A 19,118-nucleotide genomic window follows, 5' to 3' on the forward strand; every position below is an offset into this window, starting at 1 on the left:
GTAAATGACGTAGGATGCTGCGGCGCCTTACACAGAAGTGGGAGCCGGTACCTGTTTTTGTATCCGCTACCCCCCAAAGGGTGCCAAATGTTGCACTGGAGGGGGGGGGAGCCGACAAGCGAAGCTTCCAATTTTGGGTGGAACTCTGCATTAAAGTGGAACTAAACCCTCCTATCCTTAAAAGGAAGCTGCTATCTTTAGCCTCGGTTTGATCTTCAGTTGTCAGGGTGCTGCACATGTGGTGAGCTATGAAACTAGTCATTTGATGCCTTGACAGTTTGGTTCAAAGCTAACATTAGTAACCAGCAACCTAGTAACTGTAATGCCCCATACACATTATCTGACTTTCCGACAACAAAACTGTGTATTTTTTTTCGAAGGATGTTGGCTCCAACTTGTCTTGCATACACACGGTCACACAAATGTTGGTCAACAATTACAAATGTAGTGACGTACGTGATATCTCCATTATGAACGCTAGTTTTACAAGACCGATCGCTTCCGGCTCGTACTTGATTCCGAGCATGTGTGGGCTTTTGTCCGACTGACTTGTGTACACACAATCGGAAACTCCGACAACAAATGTTCGATGGAGTATACACATACACGGACTTTCCACCAACAAGCTCACATCCAACATTTGTTGTTGGAAAATCCGATCATGTGTATGCGGCTTAAAGCGGAGGTCCACCCTAAAATGGACCTCCGCTCATCGGAATCCCCCCCCCCCCCCTCCGGCGCCACAATCGGCACCTTTCAGGGGGGAGGGGGGTGCAGTTACCTGGATAATCCAGGTAACTGCACCCACTTCCGGGCTAGCTCTCTGCGGAAAGGGGCGTACGTTACGCCCCTTTCCGCAAGCGCCCGCCCCCTTCAGCAAGTGCCCCGCTGCCTGCTGGGAAACACACAGCTCCCAGAGGCAGCGGGGACCGTCCGGATTGCGCCGCGCGGCTCGCGCATGCGCAGTAGGGAACCGGGAAATGAAGCCGAAAGGCTCCATTTCCTGATTCCCATACCCAAGATGGCGGCGGCACGAGCGAGCGATCGGCTTCGGGTGCCGACATCGCGGGCGCGCTGGACAGGTAAGTGTCACTATTTAAAAGTCAGCAGCTGCAGTATTTGTAGCTGCTGGCTTTTAAAAAAAAAAAAAAAAACGCGGAGTCCCGGTGGACTCCCGCTTTAACAGTTATCTCGCTTTTGAATGTAACTGCTTTGGCAAACAGTTAAATTGATGGATTTAGTTATGCTTTTAATATTTAAATTTTTAGCTTTTTTTTTTTTTTTTTATATCCATCTGCAGACAGCTATGATTTTCTAAAACGAACAAATTAAAAGTTGGCTTCATTATAAGTGGGGCACCTGGAGATTTTTGTCCACTGCATAAATACAGAATGCAATTCAAATTGACTAGCTTAAACTTTAAGCCCTGTTTCACAGTGGTGCGATTTTTGTCATTTGACAGTTCAAAATCACATTACAAGTTGCAACCCACTGCTGGCAATGGAATAGTTAAAATTGTTGCGACTCAAGTCGCATCGACTTTGAAAAAGGTTCCTGCATTACTTTTTTGGGATTTCATTGCGACTTGTATAGACTTCTGTTAAATGAAGTTGCAAGCCCGATGAAATTGGAGGTGCAAATTGCACTGATCTGCATCTTTGAAATCTTGCTGAAGTAGCATTATTTCAAAGCCGTATTAGTGTTAACCAGATCTTAATATAGCAGTTGCTCTCTTATTAGAACACTGAGACGCTTCATGCATCTGTAGCAGGAAAACCCTTCCACTAGGCACACTGCAAGCAGAAATTGAGTGATATGCAGAAACTAGGAACTCTTCACAGGTTTCTTTCAAGCTGTAACAAGTAGACAAGTGCAATAAGCTTGCTTGCAATGTATGTAATTCAGTTTGGATTTTTTATTTATTTTTCTCAACAAAAGTGGAATTTCATGTTAAAATAGGACAAGTCATGGATCTACCAGTAGCTGATTTATTTTCAGAAGTATTTTCTACTTTAGTTTATAAATGCATATAGAATCAGTTTGTCTCGCTTGGTTTATTTTCTGTACAGATGACTATTCGTGTCTGGCAAATGCAATAAGCGTTATTAACAAAAAATATAGCAGAGGTATTTTCGTAAGGGGGAAAAAAAGCAAATGCATCTGTTTTACTTGCTAACCTTTCCTGTTGGTTTTGTGTGCTCATTTTATGATAAATTTAATGCTATACTAATGCTCCTTTTTTCTAGGGAAGCTGGATTCTAAAATTCACCAAGGGGCCAAAAAAGGGTTAATGCTCAGAAAAGAGAAGATGGCGAAACAATGAAACCAGCAACTAGAGCCAGATGGAATTCTACAAAAAAAAGCCATATTTTGGCTTAATAAATATAGTAATCAGTGCCGTATTTGCATATGCTGGACCAAGTACTTTCTGTAAACCAACAGAAAAAATTAAAACATATTTTATTATATGCATCTCATTGCTGTCCTTATTACTTGTATTTATGAAACTTCCTGTCCTCTTGGTTATCAAATTCTATAGGAAGTGATCTGTGATTAAGGGGTTGGATAAGGAAGTTGCATCACTGTTACCGCCCCCTCCTGCCATAGAGAAATGCAGATCATGGATGAAGTTTTCTACTGTGCTGTCATTTTATCCTTAACTAGCAAAATTTACATTCTAGAGGAAATGTGGAATTGTCACACCTGCCAACTGCAGAATCACCCTTACAGCAAAATGTAGTGCCCACTGAGACTGCCAAATATGCATACAACAAGAAATCCACTTGTCAGAATGGCCTGAGTTTTGGTCATGACTTGCAGTTCGGGAAGGCTACTGCAGGTATGTGCAGGTACCTCTAGCTGCTGGTTTGCTCCCTCCCTGTCCCTAGTGACAGTCTCTTTAACTTTAGCTGCATAAATCTTAAAATATGGGGGAGATTTTTTTTTTTGCTTAGAAGTATAGTCAATCTTAGAATTGGATCTACTGTACTTGGAAGGGATAAGTGGCAGTGCTATTAGTTCCAAATGGCTCGTTTGAACATTTAGGCTATTAGTATTTCTTTTTCCGCACTGACCTGAATAAGTGCTGGGCTGGCTTGCGGCAGCTGGCTAGTGAGTACCAAAGGCCTTGCCTTGTACCCTGAGCTGCATTGTGCCCATGTTGCATTGTTCCTCATGTCTAGAGTCAGACGTCTTGCAATCTCGTTTTACTGGGTGCTTCTGGCTCACAATCCACTAAAGGTTTTGGTGCTGCCTGCATTGTTCCCCCTAAAGTGCCTGACCCTGACAGCCTGGAACTTTGTCCTCTGCTTGAGTCTGCCATCCTTGGAGCCTTGGCCTCCTTCTTTCTGGTTCTATCCTGGTAGGATTCTACCTCAGTCATGACTTTATGGGCCAAATTGCAACTGATTGCTGACACTTACTGTAGAGTCACCAAGTGTACTTCCACAAGCCTTCACCTGCCAAGACTATCTGATGTGGAGTCCTTAACAGAGGAATATACACCTGAGGAGTCAAGGGCAAACTCTAGCTAATTGGGCAAAGGCTATGAGAAGAGATCTGGCCTCCTTTCAAACTTAGTTACTTGGAAGTAACCATTTTTCCAGGGGATCATAAATTATTTAACTCTCCTGTGGACACTCAACACTTTCCCATTTTGTGGCCCTGCCTTTTGACCTATCTTATGCACTTTTAATGTTCCCCAAGGTTCCAGTCCCTATGCTAACCTTGATACGCGCTTGTTGCATCTCCATTTATAGGGTACCGGGATGAAATCTGCACAAGTTCTGACTAAAAATATAGCCCAAACTGTCCAGACCTTGAACCTTCAGAAGCACTGAAACCAGCTCATTGCTTGGACTATCTGGATCTTGTTCATGACACAGTTAAAGCAAGGTTTTTTTTTTCAGAAAAAACTTCAAAACCTACTGCTCTCAAACACAGACTCTTCAGTCCAAGAATTGCCCTTCTCTTTGCTTCTACATGAATGTTTTGAGGCTGATGTTGGCCTCCTTCAAAAGGCAGTTCCATTTGTCCAATTCCAATTTAGACTCCTTTTAAGATTAAAAAACATTCTGTCCTTGTTTAAGGACTGTATTGACTTGTCCTGCAGACTCATCCACCTAGGGGCAGTCACTTCCAGTGCTAAGAGGTCCTCCATGGTTGGATAGGATTGTGCACTGCCATGCAGTGCAGGATGCAAGTACTCCAATTACACCCTGCTGTCATTCTGCCACCTCAGAGCTTAAGCTTAGCTCTAAGGAAGGGGGTGCGCCTCTGAAACGTGTCAGCTTGACATCACAGAGGGATTTAATTGGAGTACATGCATCCTGCACTACATAGCATTAGGTGGTTTATTGGCTTTTACAAGTTGCATTTTGTGAGTATCCTTTTAGCAGTTTTGATCGCCTCAATAAATTGTTTGTTTTGAAATGCCTGTGTGGCAATATACAGTGATATCAAGGGTCTGATGGTATCTTTTTGAGTGCCATGACGTGTTGCATATTTGGCTAAGAGCATCCTTTTGTATAATATTACAAATAAACTGCAGCGTTCTTCCATGAGTTTTGTAGAACATGGAAACCCATACAGATCCTTTTTGCTAGGGAGCATGTACTCCCTTTTACTTGTTTAGCTGTGTGTCTGTAAGGAACAGACCTATTTAACAGATGAAATAACAGAGGCTATTGACAGTTTAGCATTAAAGTATGTAGGGGAAAAAAGGGGCAGTGGCATGTGAGAGGATGTCTCTCAACGAAATTCCCGTCCTAGATCCTGCTCTCAGCTTGCGAAAACGTATTTCGGTCCACAACCCTGCTGGACGCCATGAAGACCCATAAACAGACGGAGACGGGGGGGTCTGTCCAAATTCCAACATGGCGCCGCAGCCTCCCTCTCCAGGTGCTCACGTGGAGCTGAAAAGCCGAAGGATGCGGGTAAGCCTCCCAAGACAAACGGAAAGGGCCCCCCGGGACATGTTGTATTGGACACAAAAACTCTGAGCTTATGGGGCAGAGAGGGGGAGGAAGATATGGATGCCACTCCAGCTATATTACATGCAGCACTGGTGGGGGAGCAACTCTCCCAGGCCCCCTCTGCCACACAGGAATCGGCTCTCCCTGAGATTGAGGTGGAGGAGGCGGGGATGAAGAGACAGCACAACTCGCCCTGGCAGACCTCCTCAGAGCTATACATAATTGCACAGCGTCTGCATACGTAGCAGCAGCATGAAGGAGAAACTGGGCTTTATCCGCCATGACATATAAAGGTTAGAGTGTGCACCACTGCTGCAGAAGGTTGCATCAGCGACATAGAAGACAAACTGGCTCCCCTAATCAGAGACACTCGGATCACAGTGAGACTTAAGAAGGCAACCAAGCTTAAGTCAGATGATATTGAGCACCATCTGAGGAGGAACAATGTGCGAATAGTGGGGCTCCCGGAGAAGACGGAGGACAGGAACCCCAGAGAATTTGTGGAAAAATGGCTGCTCGAGGTCTTTGGGAGGGATGTGTTCACCTCGTTGTACTCATTGTACTCTGTGGATGGCACTCTGTGTGTCCGCTCAAAACCTCTCCCACCAGGTCTTCCACCTAGTACCCTTCTAACCAGACTCCTTTCATTTATAAAGGCAAGGGAACAGTGCAACGTACACTTTAATGGTGAATGTGTTTCTTTTTACCCTGACTACTCTGTGGAATTACAGCGCCGCAGAGCGAGATTTGCAGATGTTAAGAGGCTTCAACTCCAAACTCCATACGCCATGCTGTTCCTGGCATGACTCCACATCAAAGGTAGAAGGGCAAGCATCTGCATGGATTGATGCCAACGAAAATGTTATCCACCAGACCAGGATGGCAGAAGTGGATGGAGCCTGACATTGGGCTCCACTGTTCCCGGAGGTGGGGGTGAGCAAAGCAAAAGCTACTTTTATCCTGTTTTTCTTCAGGACACCGGCAGTTTAGCTGGGAGACAAAACTGTTTTCTTCCCCAGCGTTGTGAGCAATGGGAATTTTCTAAATGTTTGCCAGGAAAGAACTAGTTGATTACCATTTTGACCGAATTTTAATGGTTTAAAGAATGTCAGACAAAATGGTCGGCCCTTGCGCAATGTTCACTTCATTAAAACTCGCACCAGATGTAAACAATACGTAGCCTATAGACTGTAGTGACCAGATGGGGGTCTTGAATGAAGTAATTTATTTGAGATTGTTTTTCCTGTGCAGGGAATGTTTAAGTCCTATCATGTAGCAGTACAAAGTGTTTTGCATCTATCAGATGAAAGTAGTAGTTTTTTTTTTTTTTTGAGATGGGAGAATGAGAGGTGTAACATCAAAAAGGGTGTTTTATGCTAAATGAAAGTCTCCACTTGAGAAGTAGTCCTGAAAGTGGAACCTTACCCTAAAATGGAAGTTCTGCTTAACCGCTTGCCGACCGCTCGCCGTTGATTGATAGCGGCAGAATGGCACTCCTGCGTGAATCCTGCTGTACGGCGGGCACTCTGCGGAGTATACAGTGCGCACGCCGCATGACGTAGGAGCCCTTGAGCATGACCGGCAGCTGTGATTGCTCCTGAGAGAATGGAGATCTGTCAATGTACACAGACAGATCTCCATTCTGTCAGGGATGAGGAGAGCGATCTGTTGTTCCTACTGCTTAGTAACAATGATCGGTCTCCTCCCCGGACAGTCCCCCCCCCGAGTTAGAATCGCTCCCTAGGACATACATTTAACGCCTTTTTTCTCCCCCTAGTGTTAACCCCTTCCCTGCCAGTGACATTTATACAGTATACAGTACTCAGTATACAGTAATCAATATCTATTTATATCACAGATCGCTGCCATTCCTAGTAAAGAAAAAAAAATAATTGAAATGCCATCTATCCCCTATTTTGTAGACGCTATAACTTTTGTGCAAACCAATCAATATACTCTTATTGTGATTTTTTTTTTTATTTTATTTTATTTTTTACCAAAAATATGTAGAATACATATTGGCCTAAACTGATGAAGACATCTTTTTGTTTTTTATATATTTTTTTGAGGGATATTTATTCTTTTTTTTTTTTTCAAAATAGTCTGTTTTGTTTATAGCGCAAAAAATAAAAACCACAGAGGTGATCAAATACCACTGAAAGAAAGCTCTATTTGTGGGAAAACTATATCAATTTTGTTTTGGTAGTGTTGCAGGACCACGCAATTGTCATTTAAAGCGACTCAGTGCTGTATCGCAAAAAATGGCCTGGTCAGGAAGAGTTACCCTTCCAGGGCTTAAGTGGTTAAACACCTCCTTCCCCTAGTTTTACCAGGTACCTGCTCCCACTTCTGTTCTGACCACCTAGGTGGTCGCAACGGAAGTTCTTCCCCCTCCCCTCCACTCCTTTCCTGCAACCTTCTAGGACAGGTCACGGGTACGGGAAGGCTCCAGGTCCATTCACAAAGTGCAGCACCACTTGCGCATGTGCAGTGGGAAGCCGGCTGTAAAGCTGCAAGGAGTCACGGCCCGCTTCCCTTAGTAAAGATGCCAGGGACCTGAAGACTGGCGAAGAACCAGTACAGGTGAGGATGGATCGTTGGACAGGTCTTTTTCTCAAGTCATCTTCCAGGACGGCACACCTGAGAGATGAGAGGCTCCTCCCTACAGGAAACACAATCAATCGACAGCTGTTTTAAGTCCCCACCCTTCCCCTTGATCCTCAGTTTTTTGATTGTGTTTCTCCCTACACAGCGAAACTGTTTGTTTTTTTTTTCCAAATGACCCGAAGCCTGGGGCTGGTGGTCTCCCCCCTGGGAGCCGGACCACAAGCCTGGGAAGCCTCTGGGTCTGGTAGGATATTCTTGTCCTTCCTGGGGGGTTCCCCTATCTTTTCCTCAGGGCGGGCAGCAGAAATTGGAAGAGCCCCCCTGAGAGCTGAAGGACCCTGGGTACAGTGGTGTACCCAGAACTTCAGGGGCCATTATCCTGTCTCCCCCTCCTTACCTGTACAGGTGGCTGTTCAGACGGGGGTGCTGGCCATCGGTTCTTTCCAGGGGGATCTTGTCCCCGACTCCTGGGTCCCCGGTAGCTCGCGTGGGCTGCCGGAGAGGGCGTGGCAACAAGCACCCGCGTCATTTTCAAACTTCAGGAAAATGGCGGCGGCGTTCTTACCCAGGAGGGAAGGCTGAGAGTCAGTAGGAGCAGGCGCCCACATCCTCCTTTCTCTAGAGCGAGGAGGCACCAGTTTACTACGGTGGATGTCTGCCTTAACCACCTCAGATATGAAGATGGAAATGAGGAATGGAAGGCATTGCCCCCCCCCCCATGTATATAGACTGACTGGTACAGTGCAGGACACAGCCTAACCTGGCACCTCCCTATGGGGACAGCAGTTGGGGGGGGGGGGAGCACTTTGGCGGCTATCCTCCTTGCGTGTGGACCATAAGGATGGAAAAGCAAGCCCGCTGGCTGTGGCAAAAAGAGGAAGACTACAACGGTGAGTACTTTACTTTCCTTTTGCCGTGGGAATTTAGCTGCAAAATCCCCAATTCCAGCCAGAGGGTTTCTGGGCATTTGAGATCTCACCTGGGGTCTGGATTCAAATAGCCCTTAAGCTTCTGCTAAAAACACCAGCTGCAGCTCCCTCTTACATCAGAGAAGCTGTATGGTGGACAGGTGATGCAGAGGAACGAGTGTGCCTAAACCACCTCAGATGAGAAAGAGGTAGGTAGGTAGGCCATTGCTCCCCCTTCCCCGTGTATATACTGACTGGTGCAGTGCAGAACCTGGGGTCGGGATACAAATAGCGCAGACGCCACTGCTAAAACCACCAGCCACAGCTCCCTCTTACAGCAGAGACACTGTGGTTATCGCAGCAGTAGGTTGCCAGCCTCTCCCTACATGCCCAGTTGTGGTACATTTAGTAGGGATGAATATAACGTACAGAGGGGACCTGGTAGATACAAAGTTACTTACAGGCCAGGTATACCACTGAACAAGTTATTAATTGGGCAGTGGTTGGTGGATTCAGAAGCTCCCCTGGTCAGCAGGTGCACTAGGTTACCGGCCCTATTAGCCCAGCTGCTAGGAATCTGAAGTTGCTTCACAATGTTTAAAAGCTGACCTAACATTCAAGGATGGGCAGAGACCAAGCTTCTGTGTGGCACAGTAGGGGTTCCCTTGTCACAGATCCTCCTTTTGGGGGTTGCCTGCTATAGTTAACTTTCATAAGCTCCAACCTCCCACTCCACCTTTACACTGTGGTTATATTATAGTGTAGGAGGTAAGAAAAAACTTTTTTTATTGGTTTGGGCTACAATCCACTCAGTGGCAGATCTAAAGGCGATTTTCCATAGATCGCTCCCTACATCCTTTTAATTGAGGATTTTCTGTGCAAACCTATGCAAGAGCTACATAATTGATTGAAGCCTGCAAATAGCTATTTACCTCCCAGGCTAAACTGGTAACCACCTCTTCTAGAGAGGTCTTAAATTAGTCTCTAGGGCTGGGCTCATTGAGACTTTAGTTGCTAATCAGCACCACCTGGATATGTGCTGGCTAACGATTGCTCAGTCTATGGAGGTAAGGTAGGACAACTACTACTAATAGTAGGGTGTCCAACCATTTTAGGATTTGTTCCTTCACTGGTGGTGAGGTTTAGTATCTACAGCCCAGGCTATGCCTATGAAATAAATTGCCTGTTGGTTATTTCATAAAGGGATAGACCATGACTCCTCATTGGCTGCACACCAGTAGACCTCAGTAGTGAAGGTTTGTGCTTGCGGGGATGTTTTTGTGGCACAGCAGAAATACACATTGAGATTTGTGACATCTCTGCTTAATAAGGACTATATTGCTGTACATCAGAAATGCACTGCACTGAAGCTTGTTTGCTGTCCTTTTATATACTAAAGGTACTGCTTTGTTTGGCTACAGATCAGAAAAATACAACAGTGAAGGTGGTCTGTAGTTTCTGGTTTTGTGTTGCACAGCAGAAATGCACATCATTTGAGTCTGGTGACATCTCTGCTCATAATGGTTATATTGCTGCACATCAAACATACACAAGATTGAGGTCTGTCTGTGGGGCTTTGTGTCCTGTTTTACTGCCTTGTTGGTTACTTATTAGAAAGGCAGCAGTGAAGTCTGATGGTCCTGATTTGCGTGGCGTTGTGCTGATTCAGACAGTGCTATTAACGGCAATGGCTGCCGAGTTTAAACATGCGATTTGACATGTTGAGTCGCATGACAAATCATTTCAATATGGATGTGCTATCTCTATTCATAGTGTTTTATTGTTGCACATCAGATTTATACAGCATTAAGGTCTGTGAGGTTTTGTGTCCTGTATTACTGCCTTATCAGAAAGGCAGCAGTGAAAATTGATGGTTCGAATTTGTTGGGCTACATAGCAGAAATACAAATTGAACCCCTGCCAGGTGTAGTACATATACTGCCTTTGGTAATCCATGTAGCACCACAAAGTGGTGTTGTGCTGATTTTAGCCATGCGATTTGACATGTTGAGTCGCAAGGCCAAATCGCTTCAATATGGATGTGCTATCTCTATTCAGAATTGTTATATTGTTGCACATCAGACATATACAAGATTGAAGGTTGTCTGTCCTTTTTATGTCTTACATATACTGCCTTATTGGCTGCATATCAGAAAGGACACAGCAGTGAAGGTTGCTTGTCTTTTTCTGATTTTGTTTTTGCTGCTCAGCTGAGAGACACATTGAGGATGGTGGCCTCTCTGCTCAGTAGTGGTATATTACTACACATCAGACATACACAAAGATTGAATGTTTGTGTCCTGTATGTCCTATATTTACTGCCTTATCGTTTGTATATCAGGCACAGCAGTGAGCAGTGTTTCTCATGGATCTACCTTTCTGCATCTTAGGGATACACAGCAGGGGTTTGTTGGCTGCAATCCTCCAGGGAGTCACAGCATTGGGGACCCCTTACTTGTTCGACCTGAAAATTGCTATTTTTTTTTTTTTCCCTGCGACCTGTGTAATCTTGAGGTCTGTGGATCCAGGAATCAGGGACTGCTGGTGTCGCACAGACACAAATGGTACCCATTGGAAGCCATAGTATATGACTTCTCATGCGTCTTGCAGTCCCAAGTCGCAGGTTGGGTCGCACGGGTGTGGGAACCCTAAACTTATCTGTCCCTTCTGATTGAGGTTTTGCTACACAGCAGGAATACTCACCATGGCGTTGTTGTTTTATTTTGCAGCAGACCAGAAAGATTGCAGCTGTAAAGGCTGTCTGTCTTTTTTCCTCAGTGTCTGCTTTTATGTTGTTGCACAGCAGAAATACTCAAGATTGAAGCTTGTTGGTGCTTTCTGTTTCAGAAAAACACAATGTTGCAGGTTGCTTGTGTCCTTTCTCAGTGTTGGTTCTATCTGAACTACACTACAGAAGTGCATGACAGAAAGGATTGTCTTGTGTTCCATATTTTTCCCTGTGGCATAGCAGAAATGCACAACACGGGAGTTGGTGTTCATATTAATCTTATAACTGTGGTGGTTTGTCAGAAATACACAACATAGAAGTTTGGGTCTTTCTGTCTTTATATTTATAGCCTTGTTTTGCTGTACATAGGTAAAGCACAACCGTAAAGGCCTATGACCTAGCTAGCTGCACTAAGGAAATACGCAGCATTTAGGGTTTGCTTGAGTCTTAATGTTTTTACGTCTTGGCAGCACATCAGAAAACCAGACTATGAGGACTGTTTGTCTACATTGAGGTTCAGATTTGGGTCTCTTCCCATATTTGATATATTTTTTTTAGCTAGTCACACTCAGGCACACAACATTGTTGTCTATGCTTGTGTCCTTTCTGTCTAACTCTATTGTGCCGTGCCCACAATCTATGATCATTTTATTTGTGATATTAATAATGCATGTATCACCTTTTTGTATTTCAGCCTTCTTTTCCATGGAGGGGCCAGGAGTTCGGGCTGCAGATGCCACATGTCAGAAAACCTTGACCACTTGCATTCAGGGATGCCAGAACCATTTCCTAGGGTTGAAGCCCTGTAGGGTTATGGGACACTGGAGGAAGGGGATAATGAATCGCCCTGTTTAGTAAGAACTTGGAGAGTTCTGTTCAGAGGAGTATTAGGGCCTGAGGATGGAGTATAAAGATGTATACCCGATCGAATAGGTTTCGGCTCGGTGCATGGCCTTCATTTTGCCCTTTTAGCAAAACTAGACGTAGCAATATGGGTAGTCTACTCCCGCTAGGGACTTTAATCTCCTGAAGAAGGCTCTCAGGCGTAAGTAAGGACATAGATTGGGCATGCCTTAAACCCAGGGTTCAAGCTTCTGTTAATCTATTTCCCTTAAGTAGGCTTCCCTTTAGTCTTTTGCTGACATAAAGATAAAAGGGAAGCAGTTTTATTTCCCTCAACAGGATAGTGTTAAGACAGGCCCTCTTATTGATTAATGTAGTGTCCTTGTCTTACACAGGTCTCTTATTTATCTTTTTAGTGGTTCTACGTAGCACCTACAGGCACAATAGGCCATGGTTGTTAGATGTGTGAGATAGGCAACATTGCTAACCTACAAGTTTAACATGTTTTCTGATTCCATTTTTAAGAGCCCATTTCACCTAGATACTGCATCCGAAGTGGAAAAGACAGGAACATCTGTGGAGCAGACCTGCAGATCAGCCGCATTATCCAGCTAAGATGCCTTCATCAAGCATATGAGCGTATGGAGTGGAGGTAAAGCTCACTGCAGAGCCAAGGTTCGCCAAGAGGGTCTTGCAGTGGCCCCACCCTAAGGTAGGCCTGAGGTACTTGTTTATCCTCTCAGGTGTGCCGTCCTGGAAGATGACTTGAGAAAAGTACCAGTTACTTACCGGTAACTGTCTTTCTGGGAAATCTTCCAGGACGGCAGGCCTACTTCCCGCCCGTTGGAGGAGGGAAAATTCTAGAACACTAGAAGGTGAGTACCTATGAGGAATGATTTCCCTTGTGAACCTGGTTCAGGAGTTACTTCTCTACAAACTGAGGATCAAGGGGAAGGGTGGGGACTTAAAACAGCTGTCGATTGATTGTGTTTCCTGTAGGGAGGAGCCTCTCATCTCTCAGGTGTGCCGTCCTGGAAGATTTCCCAGAAAGACAGTTACCGGTAAGTAACTGGTACTTTTTTTTTTTTTTTTTAGCAGCTACAGTATTTGTAGCTCCTGACATTTAATTTTTATGTTAAGACTGAAGAACTATTTTAAGTTCCCTCACTTAAAGGTATTTACCCAGTAGGTACAGTATGTGCTCATTAAGGTAGCCGGTACATTTCCTTTTTTTTGCCTTTGACAAATATATAGCAGCCTTGGTCATCGTTATTATTTATTTTTTTATGTGACAAATGTCCAGGGGTTATTGATCTAACAATAAGGTTACTAACACCCTTAGATTTGGAGAGCGGAATGGACTGTGGTACACCCCTGGGAATGTTCTGTGTGTGTGTGTGTGCGCATATATATATATATATTTTTTTTAATTAATTTCTTAGAGATAATGTCACAAGAAGTACTTACCAAGGCTGAGATGCTGAGAGTGGTTTGCCCCTTGGACTACGCTCACCCCATCCCCCGGAGGTGGTACAGGGAGCGGATGGCACGCAGAGGCATGGGCCACCAGCAGGTGTAGTGCCTGAAGAAGTCTGTAGAACTGTACAGGAGGTGAGCTCCGGTTCAGGAACTGGCTGAAGGTCCGGTGCAGAGTTTAGACAATCCGTAACACAGCAAGGGATCAGGCACAGGAGACAGTACACAAGTCTGTGAAACAAGCCAGAGATCAAATCCGTGTAAACAAGTTCTTGAAGCAGGCCAGCGGTCAAATCCGTATAGGTAAGCAAGTCCGTTGAGCAAGCCGAGGGTCAGATCGAGGAGAACAGTAGCGTAGTCAAGAACTGTCAGGGTCACAGGTAATCCGATATGGCAAAAACTGGAAGCAGGTACAAACGGGAATCTGACGACAAACCAGCAACCCGTTTGGATGCCAGAGCTGTCTGAAATAGCCACATCATAGCGTGTGTGCCATGGCGCACACCTGTGTGCTATCGCGCACACTCGCGAGCCACTGTGCACAATTGGGCCACGCACATGCGTGCGCCGGAGTGCTAATCCGCTGTACATGTGCGCAATACCATGGCGAGCATGGGTGGAAAAAGTCCTTCTCGTACAGATACGCAGTCTGAGTGTTCATTTTTTTTTCCCCCCTAGATCTTTAAAAAGGCTGAATTTCTTTTCATGATTTTAAATCCCTTGATTTTGAGAAAGAAAAGCTGCAAGACGGGTGCATACAAAAGGGGGAGGCAGATATGGGGAATAGTTGTAGGGCTTTGAGACCAGCAGAGGGTGTTTGAGGCTAGTTCCAACTATACACAGGCCACTGTTTAAAAATTCTCTGTTTCCTAGAGGGGGCCTATGTGGAGGATGTTATAAGATTACAATGGAGTGCAGATAAAGATGTGCAAGAGAATGGTAGGGGCACTAATGTACAGTAAGCCCTGTCTAAAAGGATATGCAATTGGGAGGTGAGGGAGAAATGACATACTGATTCCAGGGGTGCCCAACACACTCTTATTGTGACAAAATATTGCTTTTTGACCTGTTCCCAGCTAGCACTCCAGTGTCTAAGGTGGTTGGTCATGTTAAAAATGTGCTAAGAATAAAGCTCTGTTTGATGGTCTCTGTGGGGGCCTAGGAGCTATACAACCAGATCCATGACTCAGGCCAATAAATACACCTAAGATGGATGGTACCCGGGCCTCTTGAAAGAAGAAACAAGGTTTTGCCTGTAATGTGTTTCTCTTTGAGGGCTGGGCTCTGGGATCCAGCGCTTTGGTGCACAAATTTAAGTTGTGTGAAAAATGTTCCTGGCAGAGTATTCTACAGGTCCAGGAAAGAGGATCCTGTGAGTAGGAACCCAGAACCCTGAAGATTAGCACAACGCTACCCGCTGTGATGGGTGAAGGTTGGATCTGTCTGTTCTTAGCAATTCCTGTGGCAGGGATAAGGTAAGTGAAGACAATCCTAAAATGAAATGCATAATGGATTATCTTCTTTTGAGTAGTTTGCATGTCTTACCTGGTCTCCGCCACTAGAGGGAGCAAGAGACATACCTGGTGTATACTTAAATGCCATCCAGGATACACGCTCAGTGAAGCTGGTCTGGGAAACTGCTCGCCTCCTCTGCTGCAGGCTATGCCACATCGGCTAAAAGGGGGGACCCAACAAAGACTAGACGGTCCCACTTAGGCCTCCGGTTGTCACCATCCCCCCCGGGCATCGACATGTTGGTCCTACGCGCGCTCATGGGGGGCGTGCTTTTACGGCAGATTCGGCGGGGAGGGGGGGCGTGCAAGGGGCGTAGGCGCGAGGCGGCTGTTTTTTAAGCCCAGGATGCCAGAGCCCTGTAAGCTTCTCGGTGGATTCGGATCCAGGCATATCTAAGACACCAACTCATCAGGTTGTGCAGACTAAGCTAATGATAATATTGTAAGACTAGGCACAACAGTGATTGCATTTACACTAGCACCTCTGCTTTTGTGAGCTTAGGACTATGTCTCCCCATAAGAGGACTTCAGGGCAGGTAAAACAACCAATAAGAAATCACTGCCTCGATCTAAGGGTTCTATCTCCCCCCCCCCCCCCCGAAAGACTGGAGGCAGCTGCACAGGATAAGTCATTTCCCCTTTCAGGCTTGCAGCCTCTCCCAACATTGCACCCCTGCATAGGTCTTTTAAAGACTGTTTGCATTTGCAGTGTGTGGTGTACAGGAGAAGTTAGCTGCTTAATCACAGCATCCTATCAAGAGGGCAGAAATTGGGGTATTTTCCCCTTTCCCTGCCCTAAATCCTCAAGAGGATCAACAACCTGATGATGAAAAAAATCACCATCAGGTGACAGGGAACAGGTGCAAACTGACGAGGTGAAGGTATCTGAGGCCTCACAGGCTCGGGAGTTATAGCTGCAATCTTTTACAGAGATTCAGGCTGTGTATAACTTGCCCTCAGCCTAGACGGCCGAAGCCTCTGTCCCCTACTTGGGTTTTTTTCTTGAATTCCAATAGGCTTCTTGTACCTTTCCAAGTCTGTCCATTACTACAAAGAGGTGTAGAACTTCCACAAGGTCCTAATGCAAGTGCTTGCTTATAATCTAGCCAAAACGCATAACTGCTGAGATGCCTACGGGCCACATCACCCTGAAAGCGCCCGATCTCGCCTTATCTCAGAGGCTAAGCAGGGTCAGGCCTAGTTAGTACCTGGATGGGGAGACCACCTGGGAATACCAGGTTGCTGTACACGGTTATGTGCACGTTGTTGCTAACACAAACGGCCAAACGCATGAGTGTGGGAACGCATGTCAGCGGAGGATAAACTTACTTTTATCAGTCCACATATTTGCATAAATTACCTGAGTATTGGAATGCACAAGATGCATGTGGCAGAACATGTAATACACATAGAGATGCATGTTTTTTTCTGTTTGTGGTGGACTTAGTTGCATGAGAATGCTTGGTCATCAAGTGCTTATTTGTGCAAAAATGCCTAAAATCGCATGGATGCCTAAAATAGCATAATTGCCTAAAAACGCATAAATGCCTGTTTGCATAAAAATACGGGATTGCACAAGACTGCTTGACCTCAATAGTCTTTGATTGCTAAAGAATATGTGGTCACTCGGAGAGGCTTGTTTTACAGAAATGCCTAAAAACGCATGCTGATTGCATAAAATGCTTGATCGCACAGGGTTGCTTGAGCCCACAAGAGTCCTTGATTACTCAAGGATACTTGGTCATGCGAAGAAGCAAATTTTTCAGAAATGCTTACATCGCATAAAGATATTGGATCGCACAAGGGTGCTTGATCACAAAAGAGTCCTTTGCTCTCGTAAGGGTACTTGTCCGCACAGTAGTGCTTATGATGCATAGAATGTTTAGTCGCATAAAAGATGCTGAATTGCATAAAAATGCATGATCGCCTAAAGTTGCATTATCACCTAGATTTGCATGGTTGCATAACGAGGCATGTTAATTTAGCCTCCTTAATTATACGGGATTCCTTATGTTCACGTAGGAATAAGTGTCTGGCTGGATTCATGATGTGTAATCTTGCATTACACATTCAGAGACGCATGCTTGCTTGCAAGGTGCCCATTCCATAGCACATGTGCTATAGGTATACGTGTGTACAAGCACGCACTTTTGATATTTTTAAACATTGTGGAAAATTCATGCTTCCATGAACGCATGCTTCTTCTGAGGCATATGGCGTTAACTCTTGCCACTTACACAACTGGAGAATCGTTTGCTTATGTGTTTTTCAGAAATTGTCTGTATTTCACAGGGAAACAGCACCTCTTAGGATTGTCCTTGTGGTTTTGTCCCAATGCTCAAGTCTTTTATAAACTGCTAGGGCCCACCTCTAGCAGGTCTAAAGGGCTCAGGGTATAGCTGTAATGGCATACCAATGCAGTCTGCTGCCGATAGATCAGTTGGTAGCATGGCTGGACCTAAGTGTGTCCAGCATGGTCTTTATAGCCCCTATGGAGGCTAGAATATTTGGGGACATAGCCCAAAAGCAGGGTGTCTTACTCGAGTCAAAGGCCAAGACCATAAAGATTTGGCCCAAGTGGGTAAAGAAAGGGATACTATAAATAAATTAAATATAAAAACCTATGAGTGATTAATTGATTGCAATAATAGTGAGAAAAATTGATCTACCCCTCTAATAAATCAAACATAACATAATTTATAAAAAGAATTATAAATAACAAGTGTTAATAATGAAATTAGAAAAATCCCAGTGAAGTGATGAAGTTCAATACATGAAAAATAGTCCAGTGAGAACTTAATAAATACCTAAATTGATAAAAAGTAAAAATTCATAAGAATTCATGAAAAAATAGAAAATATTAAGTTAATAATGACAATAAAAATAATTAATAAAATTATACATTAGTGATAATAATAAAAAAAAGTGTCAATAATAATGTAAAAATGGAGAGGGGGACCGGAAGTGGTAAAATAGAGAGAAATAAGTTCGGAATAATACTATATAATACACTGGTAGTAAATAGTAATAGTAAATAGATATGGTGTATCGTTGTGATGCTCGGCACTTTATTACAAGGGAGATTTTGGGCAGGGGGATGGATCATAAAAAGGTTTGAGGGGTTAAAAAGAAAAGGCTGGAGAAATACAGAAGAGAGGGAGTCGAGGCACTGGTAGTAGTTGAGTGAACCTTTTAACGTTTTTTTTTTTGTGTTTGTTTTTTTTGTTTTTTTTGGTGCCCACTTTTTGGTTTCTTCTTTTATTTTTGTTGTTGTTCTTGGGTTTTTTTATTTTTATTTTTTTTCTGTTGTCCTTTCTTTAAGGAAATAAGTACGTAGGATGCAGAGCAATGTAATGATGGTTATTTAAAAAAAAAAAAGTTATTTTATATTACGATAATGTAATGGAATGAGATTATTACACTATATGTATATGGCTTGAGGTGCTTCTCAAATGGTTGTATGGACTTTTGTAAAAATCATAAAAAAATTAAAGGAAAAATAATTTTAAAAAAAAGTGTTCAATCTTCTGTGTGACCGAGAAACAACAAGGATCGTGACCACCACCACACAAAATATGCGCTTACCAAAAGGCAAGCGATTTCATGCCAATAGTCAATCTCCACAGCACCTCCTCAGACCATGATCACAGTAGACTCCCTTATTGAATAAAACGGGCCGGGACCGTCAACAGCAGCACGTGAAGCAGAAAGGCAGTACTCTGGATCCCAGGGAAATGGAAAGAAGACTCACAATAGCATAATTCCATATAACAAATTTAATAAAAGTAAAGAAATACTTACATAGCAGTAAAAACGCCCCTAAAAAAATGCTGGCTGGCATGCAATCGGCTGTCCAACCTACGCTGTATTGCGATGACGTCAGCACGTCTGCCACCCGATGTATGTTTTCGTTGTAAAAATACTTATTTTGTTTCGTTGCAATTAATCAATCACTCATAGGTGTTTATATTTCATTTATTTATAGTATTTATGTATGTGCGCGACTTTTTCCTTTTGTTATCTTATTGTGTTTACGTGTATCTTGTAAAACTGAGCTGCAGCTATTTTT

At 44.1% G+C, this 19,118-nt stretch overlaps 1 protein-coding gene across 3 annotated transcripts in view; it reads left to right on the plus strand.

Annotated features, from left to right (window-relative positions):
• The window catches only part of TRIP4 (thyroid hormone receptor interactor 4), an 84,450-nt gene extending 81,978 nt beyond the window's left edge, over positions 1-2,472 (plus strand). For all 3 annotated transcript variants that reach the window (XM_077472884.1, XM_077472883.1, XM_077472882.1), the window contains exon 13: positions 2,247-2,472. In XM_077472884.1, the coding sequence (XP_077329010.1) occupies positions 2,247-2,323 (77 nt within the window). In that variant the 3' untranslated portion in view covers positions 2,324-2,472. The remainder of the gene's footprint in view (positions 1-2,246) is intronic.
• Positions 2,473-19,118: the final 16,646 nt, after the last annotated feature.

The sequence above is a fragment of the Lithobates pipiens genome, unplaced genomic scaffold, assembly GCF_037356315.1.
Source record: "Lithobates pipiens isolate NorthernLeopardFrog02 unplaced genomic scaffold, aLitPip1_a1.2 Scaffold_8, whole genome shotgun sequence".
NCBI lineage: Eukaryota > Metazoa > Chordata > Amphibia > Anura > Ranidae > Lithobates > Lithobates pipiens.